We start from the raw sequence: 10,318 nt of genomic DNA on the forward strand, positions 1-10,318 counted from the left end.
GCAGATGTGACCTTCTGGAACTGTTGTAATGCCATGTTTTGCTATGGAACTGCTTGCATTTTTTGCTCAACAATGTGTACCTTCCTCTGGGAAAGCACTACTGGCTGCACTTTGTGAAAAGGCATAGTGCTAGCCAATGAAATAACTAGTCTTTAAAGTTACAAAGCTTAGAGAGGGCAGGGCCTAATGCAGAGGAGCTAGTTCCTTCTTCTGAAAAGGAAGGCTGGAGTTCATTTCCAAGAAAGAGGAATCTCTTCACACTGGTCACTTCTTTCCCCTCTCACCGAAGAAATTAAATTGTGTGCATTTGGGGAAAAAAAAAAAAAAAAAGAAATGTTTGGAATGTAGCCACCAAAAGAACTTGGTCTCCATTAGTGCTGTCCCTAAACGTGTCCTTGGTTCTGTAAACTTATGCCAAATTTTACGCTAAAATGTGAAGCAGCGCCCTTGTGGTGTACACATTTAACCTTCTGAGAAAATTTCAGTATTTCAGAAAAATACAGGAACATAATGTAAAGCAGCTCAAACCTGTTACTTACTCTAACCTGTTCAGTGCAGACTGGCTTGGCACGGAGGTGATGTGTTAAGAGTTTTCGGGTTTATTATTACTACGTGTGAAATGCCATATTTGAATTTTGGTCTATTCCTACTAATGTGTTGTGGGTTTTGGATGTGTTTTGTAAACTGGGTTCAAAGAAATTAGTCAAGTATCTGTAAATTTTTCTGTAAATGTTAAATGATTTCATAGGTGTTGATCTGGATTATGTTACTGTGGAGAAAAAAACGGTGTCTGTGAAACATCCATTTAATAGAATATTGAAACTAGTTGGTTGCTTTTGGGAATGACCGCATATAAAAACAAAACCATGAGTGGTTGATCTGAATGCTAGGTGCTTGAAGGTCCACATCATTTACAGCCTCTCCCTTAGACCCTGCTTGGATCTGGACTAGTGTGAAATAAAAACATTGGAACAAATACTACTTCACAAAAACAGCTGGCTTCAATAATTTGAAAGATCTAGTTCTGCATAAGGTTGATATTACAATTTGTATGTTAAAAGGACACAGTCAACTGGAAGAAACTGCAGGTTGTGCTTACTGTAGTTAAATCACTTAATATGAAGAAGTTAGCAGAGGGGGAAACATGCAGTGTGGACTGCCTACAGCAGGTGATGGTCAAATTTGTAGAGACGAGAATCTTTTGTCTTGCTGAGGGATTATAAAAAGCTTGCTTCCCTTTAATGCTTCTGTGTCAGAAGCTGCATTTCAGCAAGCAAAAACAACTTCCCTGACTCTTAAGTTGTGTGTCCCTTTAATGCTGCAAAATGTAAAGAAGGATACTTGCATGCATCTTTCTCAATTAAATGTACAGTGGATGTCTTCTTCAAATAGGCTGGAGCTTAAAAAACGCCTTAAAAATACTGGATCGTGTAATGTTGTCTACATATAGCTTCGGTCCACTTGGAAGACAATTGGATTGATTACGCAAGTCTTTCTGTAAGGTACAAACAGAGCCTAAGGTTTTGAGTGCCCAAGAATGCTCTTGTCAAGTAGGTTAACACGCACACAAACACCATGTAATAATGGTGTAAGGGGTCCCCAGAACATCTTCAGGACAATGGTATTTTCTATAAGCAGCTGTTTTCATGCAACCTCAGGTAGTGTTGTGCTGCTCTTTACAGGACTGGGTGAGTGGAGTTGTCTTTGGCTGTGTGGGCTTAAACGTGTTTCTAATGTGCGTGTCAAATAATTGCCTGTTAGCAGACTGCCAATCTGGCTGAAGCCAGTGCTTCTGAAGAGGATAAAATAAAAGCTATGATGACCCAGTCCTGCCATGAATATGATCCAATCAAGTAAGTGTTGATAATGTCAAATCTGTTCTTTGAAGATTATGGAAAAAACTGTAGAGGTGTTTGGTTTAACAAGAGAGACACATGCATACCTTGTTCTTTTATTCCCCCAAAACTTGTAGTTACATGAAGAAACCCTTGGGTCCACCTCCATCATCATATACTTGCCATCGTTGCAGAAAACCTGGCCACTATATAATGAACTGCCCAACAAATGGGGTAAGATTCTGGGGGACTTCTGGTGTTACTTAGTTTTTAATTGTTTTACCCTGGCAGTTAGGTAACAAGTACATGAATGCTGATGTGAAGAATTGTTTCTCTTGGGGTGAAATACAGAGGTTATATGGCAATGTTGCAAAGCCTTTCAGAATTCGAGGGAAACCTGGAATTAGAAATGTAAAATTTTCTTTTTTCTAGGTCATGGACATGAAATGTGTCCATAGATCTTTTTCTGTGAACTTTCATGCGTGTTTTTGTACATTTCAATGTTATTGGAAATTTTTCTGGTTTTAACTCTTTTTAATGACAGTTCATAGTTTTTAGTATTTTGTCTAAAAAGAAGATGTTTCTGTTGACCCCATCTACTGAACATTTGTGTGTTTTAATTAGACAAGCCTCTGGTTGTGTCTTCATGCCATTTAAAGTTAGTCACTGAATGTATATGCATGAGGTATGAACTCCACCTTCATATAGATATGGTGAACGTAAGTTTCCCCAGTGAGTGATTCGGAGCACTGAATTAAGCTCTCCCTCTGAATTGCCCTTTGGAGGAGGAGGAGCGGGTTTGTGTCTCTTCTCTGAGCGGATGGTGAGCTAAGGGCTGTTTCACCCTTAAGGAACCTGAAGTTAAGCCAAAGAATGTCGACCGAGTTCAAAACACTGCTCAAGCCTTTGGAACATCCTGGCTGTATTCATTTAGGAAAAGAAGTATTTTAGTCGAGCGACCCTTACGCTAGGTAAAAGGAGAGGATTAAAGGCTTTTGCTGCTTAAAATAATCATTGAAATGTCATTTTAAGTGTGGGTCTTAAGATGCGGTATGTCTGCATTTCTTGTCTCAACAGGACGAAAGTTTTGGGTCTGTTCCCAGAATGAAAAAGAGCACAGGAATTCCAAGGAGTTTCTTGGTGGAGGTGAAAGATCCCAATACGAAGGGTGTTATGCTGACAAAAACTGGAAAATACGCAATACCATGTCTTAATGTGTAAGTATGGAATTCATTGGACCGACCAAAAAGTGAACGAGAGAAACCATGCGTAAATGTCTGTATTAGCTTTGAGTGGCAGGGTTTTGGTAGCGGGGGGGGGGTTACAGGGGTGGCTTCTGTAAGAAGCTGCTGGAAGCTTCCCCTGTGAGAGAGCCCATACCAGCTGGCTCTAAGATGGACCCGCTGCCGGCCAAGGCCGAGCCAATCAGCGATAGTGGTAACGCCTCTGTGATAACATTTTTAAGAAGGGAAAAAACATTGGGAGAGAGGAAAAACGGCAGCCGGAGAGAGGAGGGAGAACATGTGAGAGAAACAACCCTGCAGACACCAAGGCCAGTGAAGAAGGAGGGGAGGAGGTGCTCCAGGCGCCAGAGCAGAGATTCCCCTGCAGCCCGTGGGGAAGACCATGGTGAGGCAGGCTGTCCCCCTGCAGCCCATGGAGGTCCACGGTGGAGCAGATATCCACCTGCAGCCCGGGGAGGACCCCATGCCGGAGCAGGTGGGTTCCCGAAGGAGGCTGTGACCCCGTGGGAACCCTGCGCTGCAGCAGGCTCCTGGCAGGACCTGCGGCCGCGTGGAGAGAGGAGCCCATGCTGGAGCAGGCTCGCTGGCAGGACTTGTGACCCTGTGGAGGATCCACGCTGGAGCAGTGTGCTCCTGAAGGACTGCAGCCCATGGAAGGGACCCATGCTGGAGCAGTTCGTCAAGAACTGCAGCCCATGGGAAGGACCCACGCTGGAGAGGTTCATGGAGAACTGTCTCCCGTGGGAGGGACCCTGCACTGGAGTAGGGGAAGAGTGAGGAGTCCTCTCCCTGAGGAGGAAGGAGCGGCAGAGACAACGTGTGATGAACTGACCGTAACCCCCATTCCCCGTCCCCCGGTGCCGCTGGGGGGGAGGGTAGGTAGAGAATTCGGGAGTAAAGCTGTGCCTGGGAAGAAGGGAGGGGTGGAGGGAAGGTGTTCTGAGATTTGGTTTTATTTCTCATTGCCCTGCTCTGGTTGATTTGTAATAAATTGAGTTAATTTTCCCCAAGTTGAGTCTGTTTTGCCCGTGATGGTAATTGGTGAGTGATCTCTCCTGTCCTTATCTCGATGCACAAGCTCTTTGTTATATTTTCTCTCCCCTGTCCAGCTGAGGAGGGGGAGTGATAGAACAGCTTTGGTGGGCACCTGGCGTCCAGCCAGGGTCAACCCACCACAACATCTGAGTGGCAATGCAACGAGGTTGACCTGCATCTGTAATGAGGAGGGAGGAAGCGTTGTCATTGTATCTTAACCTTAAAATCTGTGATGCTTTCTAATGTTAAAATAGGGTGGTCCTACTGTTCATGCCCCTGGAACTTGGTTAAACTTGTGGTATGCTAAGAACCTGTATTTCTGCAAAAGATTTCCATAGTGGTTACAGTGGGAGTCGTTCTCTTTGAAAGCTCGTTTTGCTTCTGCTTTGTGTTTCAAAGGCTTCTTGCAAAGTTTAACAAATAGCTGTTGGACTGAGATTTCCTCCCTCTGAGTTTTAGTAGATCTTATGGGTGAAACAGGCTGCAGATTTCCTGTTGCTATGAACTAAGAAAATACTGCTGTGTGCTGACAAGAGTGGCTGTTTTAAAATGCACTTGGTAGCACTTTTGGGTTTCTGTCGTGGATCTCCTTTTGTAGAAGCTGTAACATGGACTTCTTCCATTTATAAAATGTAATTACTGGCAGACTAAGTTTACCCTGAGCCTGAAATTTACATTTACCCTCTGGCAAAGGAGAGGTGGGACTCATTTCACCTGATTTCTAGCTGTCAAGAAATGATTTTTCTCATCTGAGCTAATTTCTTTGTTGATCCACTGAATGGGAGAGCTCTGCAGCAGGAACATTGTTCCCCCCTGCCTATTCTAGTGTGGTGGCTATAGAAAAGTAGTTTCAACTAAATGCCTATGTTTTAGAAGGCTAATGTGGAGTGAGAAGAATTCCATCTCCTGTCTTCCTTTGATAATATCCAAAGCTTGGAAAAGTTTTCCTTTACCCATCTTTAATTTGTTTCTTTTTCCTTGCCACCCCTCCTCCAGGGAAGCTTATACTAGAAGAAAGAAGGAAAAGCCTCCCTTTTTACCAGAGGAGCCATCCTCTTCCTCCTCAGGTGATCCTATTCCAGATGAGATTTTATGTCTCATTTGTAAGGAGATAATGACTGATGCAGCTATTATTCCCTGCTGTGGAAACAGTTATTGTGATGAATGTAAGTGTGAACTCCCATGTTTGTTAATTCAAAACAGCACATCTGCTCTTCTGAAAGCAGAAAGAGGAGATAGCGAAATTACTTTGTTACCAGTTCTATTTTATACTTAAGTATACCCTGAATAGGAAAGGGCTCTTCTTGTATAAAGGGGAAAAAAAGCCACAGAGCTTTAATAGTTAAATAAATAAATAAATAAATAGTAAAATAAATAGCTTTTTAGTTAAATTTACATGCGGAAGGATGAGTATGAGAGGAGTGGCTGGTTGTGCAGGTGATTGCAGTATTGGATATTGAATGTATTTAGTTTGCCCACAGCCCTTTCTCTCATACAAAACTATATAGCCAACTCTGGTGACTTACGGTGGTCTGCAACAAACGGATAGTTAGAGGCATTTAATCCACATTTTTCTCCACGGGAGAGTTGGTTAAAACCTTCAGAACTCGAACCTACTAATGGTTTTTTGAACCTACTATTCATTTTTTTGAGACAAGTTTTATTCATTAACCTTGAGGGTGGGGACTTCTCACTGTACTATATAGTGGGAAAAAGACTAGCTGAAAGATCAAGACACAGCCTACTCTACATCTTCAAATGTTACAACAGTGACATACCAAAACTCTAGAGTTATTTGCTGCCTACTAGAAATTTTTTACGCTATTGAACCTTTATAGCTTCATGCTCTCAATTCAAGACCATATTCACCTGTTAATCATATACGTGTTTTTATAGTTGATTAGAACCCCCAAAACTTCCTTAGTTTGGCTAAATGCTATTTTGATTATTCTAATTATACACAGGTATTAGAACAGCCTTACTGGAATCTGAGGAACATAGATGCCCAAAGTGTCATCAGACAGGTGTTTCGCCTGATGCTTTAGTGGCCAACAAGTGCCTGCGCCGGGTAACATGATGACTTTTACGTAAAGTGCTTGTAAGAATAGGCTATTTGTAAAAAGCCGAAAGGGAAGGAAATATTAATTTACATCTGCTTAAGCAAGGTTGAATTGAATAAGGCTAAATTTACCTTTCAAGTACATTATCTGTTATCACAGAAGCTTACAACTCCTTAGAGACAATCTGGCAAATTCAGGTCATGCTTTTGTTTAACATGATTGCCTCGCTTTCAAATTCTGTGTTAACACGGAAGTACTTTAAATACAGACACTATGAGTTACCGATCACTAGTATCAGTGTTTAATGTGATGTGTTCGTGTATCGGCATGTTGATTTCTTTTGGGATTGATAGCATTTACAGGAATACACAAGTAATTTTACTCTGTGGAGGCTTTTGTTCGTATATCTGCTGAAGTTTCATATTACCTTTTTGTAAATGTTTTTCTGCCTCTAGGCTGTGAGCAACTTCAAAAATAGAGCTGGTTACAGAAAAAGGCACCGTCAGCAGATTTGGCACCAACAGCAGCAGCAGCTGCCACTGCCGCCACCACCACTCGTGATTCTTACACCTCCTGCTGCTCTGGTGACTGCTGCTGAACCTTCTACATATTTGTCTCTGTCAATCAGCAGTTTGTTGGAAGAGAAGGTAAGCTTTGTTTCAACATTTGCAGCGATTCTTGTATTTTAGTAGAGCTAATTTTCCAACTGTCTGCATTTATTCACAAGGGCTGTCAGATTCCTGTACTAAGACAACCAGCATTACCAAGTCATCTGGGCCCCCAAGGACAATCAACACTTACCACTGGTAAGGAACTGTAACTTTAGAATTTCTTTTAAAAAATGATCTTCAGATAAACTGAATGGGATTTTTTGCTTTTTCCTCTCTCCACTCCAAAAGGTCATCCAGCGAGAGCCAGTACAATTTGCTCAGCAGGTGGCAGACCAGGCTGGGAACTGTAAGTATTCTACAGAAATTCAATGTATTACTACTTGTAACCTGTTAAATGAGGCTGTAACACATAAATTCTACAACAGCTGATTTATAATGAAGTAAGTGTGCACAGATAGTTGTGTAGAACACAAGTGGTCATGAATTTTTAAATGGCCTAATTTGAATTGGTTTTAACAAAGGGGTATGTGCTCCCAGTAAGATTATTTACAATAAAAGTCCAGTGCCTAATTGAAAAGAGGACTCTGAAAAATGAACACTTTTTGAGGAAACCATAAGTACATATAAAAATCAAATATACTTAAAGGATCAGGTGGAAAAGCCACCCTTTTGCTTACTGGCTGTATAAGGCTGAAGAAATTGATTTCCCAATAGAAATCAGCCTCCAGCATTCTTTTTTGAACAACTTAGTTGATTCTGATTGAGCAAATCATTGGAAAAGTCAAGGCTGTTATTTTATGACAATTTTGAGTTTCTTCAATTTACTCATCTCAAATAGCCAAGCTGCTTTCTCTCCCTTGGAAAGAGAAGAATGTGTTTTATCTGTTATTGCTGTGCCAAGTCAGTCCTTCATTTTTTTATATACTTGATGTTAGATAGACTGTAAGGGTGCACTGTGTTTATAAAATCTTAAAGAGAAATCCAAACAAAAATCGGGATCCATCCCACAGATGATTTAAAATCTCAGATTCAGTAAGCAAGAAAATAACAATGCAGGGACAAGAACAGGCCAAGTACATCATCATGAGGCAACAGCACAGGAAGCGTATGTGGAAGAGGTTAAAAGAAGTTTGAGAGAAGATGAGTTAATATTTGTGCAGTACTTTGAAGGTTAGAAGTGCGAAATATTAAGTGTCTCAAGGAGTAGCAGAGGAGCGGTGCGCACATGGCACGTGGGAGATGGGAGTCTCTGTTAAGCACGGGCAGCCTCCACCCACAGTTGCAAAGGTGAATGCAAGGAGAGAAGACCGAGGGAAGTGTTGGGGGTGAGGATGTGGAAGGCAAGTATGAGGATCAAGAAATGAGTGTAATCTCAAATGAACGGAAAGCAGGGAGAAAAATGCTTAAGTTGAGAACAAGAAGTGCTCGCCACCATGCTCCCGCTTCCTTCGCTTTCCTCTTCAAAATCAGACACAAACAGTGACACATGTTTTTGGGTTTCTTTAGAGGTCCAAATCGAGGACGCCTGCCCAGTGAATGTACCCAAAGGACTCAGGCCCCAGCACTACCAGAACCAACACCAGTCTTTGTGCCTGTGCCTCCAGCTCCCTCGTATCCTCCAGCACGCCATGCACTTCCTCTTCCACTGGGGGTACCACCACCACCGTTTCCTCCTCAGTTTCCACGTGGTCAGCCTCCATCTGCTGGGTGCACTGTCCCCCCTCCAGGATATCCCCCAGCTCCTGCAAACACGTCATCAGCTTGGGTCCCAAGAGCAGTACCCATGTCTCATTCAATTACCATCCCAAGGACACAAGCATCTCCTTTCTCTAGGGAGGAGTTTTACAGAGAACAACGGAGTCTTAAGGAGGAGTAAGTATTTGGCTCAATGAAGCTGCGTTGTTCTTCATTTTTGTATTTTGATCGCATATCGAGCTGCAGTTACACTCAAGTGCACCTGACAAGCAAAAATGACAGTGTTTTTTCCAATATACTTTTTTGTTGCAGATGGTAAACATGCAAAACTAAACCAAGACAAATGTAATTCTAAAACTTTCCCTAAAACTTGTAGGAATGCTAAACTGTTTTTGCTGAAATAGGATGTTCCCCTTTTGCATTTGCATGTAGTCTATATTTTCTCATGTTGGCCATGTTTTGTTTGTTGGTGCCTTTTTGTAATAAAGGTCAAGCTTATTTTAATAGGGAAAAGAAAAAGTCCAAACTCAATGAGTTTGCAAGTGCTTTTGCTAAGGAATTGATGGAATGTAAAAAGATTCCAAAGGAGCGTAGGCATTCATTTTCCAGGTAACTGGTTTACATGTCTGTAATGGAGAAGCAGGTTGTCTGGAAGAATCAGGGGGAGTTCCACTCCACCTCTCTCTCATTGGATGGATTGGTTGATTCAAGGGATTGGCAGGGATAGGAGTTTCATATGTAGGTTACTAGCTCAAATATGGCAGAGATTACAGTTGTCTGGTGGTTATAATGGGGCAGCAGTTGCTAAGGAACAGGTGTCTCTTTTCCTAAAGCTTCTCTGCAGTGACATCCTTCACCTCCTGAGAGCCGTGAGGAGGCTAGAAACTGAATAGGTGTAGTAGCCGGATTTTCTGCATCTCCCTATTCTGATTGTAACCATTACCTCAAAGCACATCGGAGGAGATAATTGTCTGCATTTCCTCTTTTGTCTGTCTCCTGTGGATACACAGAGAGATTTTAAGCTGGACTGCAAACTGGTGGCTTTCACTAGAATTTCGTTGACATTGTTAAATGAAAAACAAGAAAAACTTGTGAAGAAAAAACTCAGGGTAGCTGATGTTTTCTATCCCCCAATATCACTTGGGCAGGAGTCTGAATAGCTGTCTCTTAGTAATGCTGTCAGTATCTTTCCTAGAGTAATGACATTGAGTCATATTACTAGAGGCTGAGCTTAGAAGCATTTAGATACGACTTTTTCTTGAAGCGCTGTCACTATCCTTAGTTAGAGCTAGAGGTATGTGCAAGATTTTGCTAGGACATTGGGCTAGAAGTGTTGATTGTAAGACTGCGGTACAAGTATTTTGCACCCTGTACAAATTGCCAAAGAAGTAGTGAAGTTAAATAGACTAAGCTGGCATTTTAAAATTGAGCTTTACTGTCTTCAGGCCAAATCGTGTTTTCCTGATGTTTGATACTGCACTGTAGCCATTAAGACTTGCTCTTTTTGCATCTTACTGCAACAAAAATGATTTGCACTGCGTGTAGTTGCAGAGTAGTGAAAAAATGTGTGCATTCACATAGCAGTAGAGGCCACTATACACCACCTTAAATCAGCCAATAGCTATGGTAGTTCATGTGGTAGAAGCGAGTGGAAACAGACTTACCCTTCCTGTATGTTTTTCCACTAACAAAGCAACAGCTGTTCTGTCTTGTGAGCAGAAACTTTTACATGTTATTAAGTTCTTCAATTGGCAGTAGCATTATGTCAGCAGCTGAAAGAACATAAGTGTATGGACAGTCAAAAAACCCCAAACCAAATTTGGGAGGAAAAAACTGGG

The 10,318-nt window shown here is 41.9% G+C and overlaps 1 protein-coding gene across 1 annotated transcript; it reads left to right on the top strand.

Annotated features, from left to right (window-relative positions):
• The first annotated feature begins 1,770 nt into the window (after positions 1–1,770).
• On the top strand, positions 1,771–8,661 carry LOC128135756 (E3 ubiquitin-protein ligase RBBP6-like). The gene is made up of 8 exons (XM_052774819.1): positions 1,771–2,069; positions 2,913–3,052; positions 5,111–5,280; positions 6,079–6,182; positions 6,630–6,821; positions 6,902–6,980; positions 7,074–7,131; positions 8,292–8,661. Exons 1-8 carry the CDS (start codon positions 1,935–1,937, stop codon positions 8,659–8,661), a joined length of 1,248 nt encoding a protein of 415 aa, XP_052630779.1. The 5' UTR covers positions 1,771–1,934.
• Positions 8,662–10,318: the final 1,657 nt, after the last annotated feature.

Source organism: Harpia harpyja, chromosome 24, assembly GCF_026419915.1.
Source record: "Harpia harpyja isolate bHarHar1 chromosome 24, bHarHar1 primary haplotype, whole genome shotgun sequence".
Taxonomy (NCBI): Eukaryota; Metazoa; Chordata; class Aves; order Accipitriformes; family Accipitridae; genus Harpia; species Harpia harpyja.

What these genes read in the sequence shown, in the direction of transcription:
- LOC128135756 (XM_052774819.1), top strand. Translation starts at nt 1,935, where the DNA reads ATGCATACCTTGTTCTTTTATTCCCCCAAAACTTGTAGTTACATGAAG. An exon ending in GCAATACCATGTCTTAATGT is followed by an intron (nt 3,053 to 5,110) that starts GTAAGTATGGAA and finishes CCCCTCCTCCAG; the next exon opens with GGAAGCTTATACTAGAAGAA. An exon ending in GGCAGACCAGGCTGGGAACT is followed by an intron (nt 7,132 to 8,291) that starts GTAAGTATTCTA and finishes GGGTTTCTTTAG; the next exon opens with AGGTCCAAATCGAGGACGCC.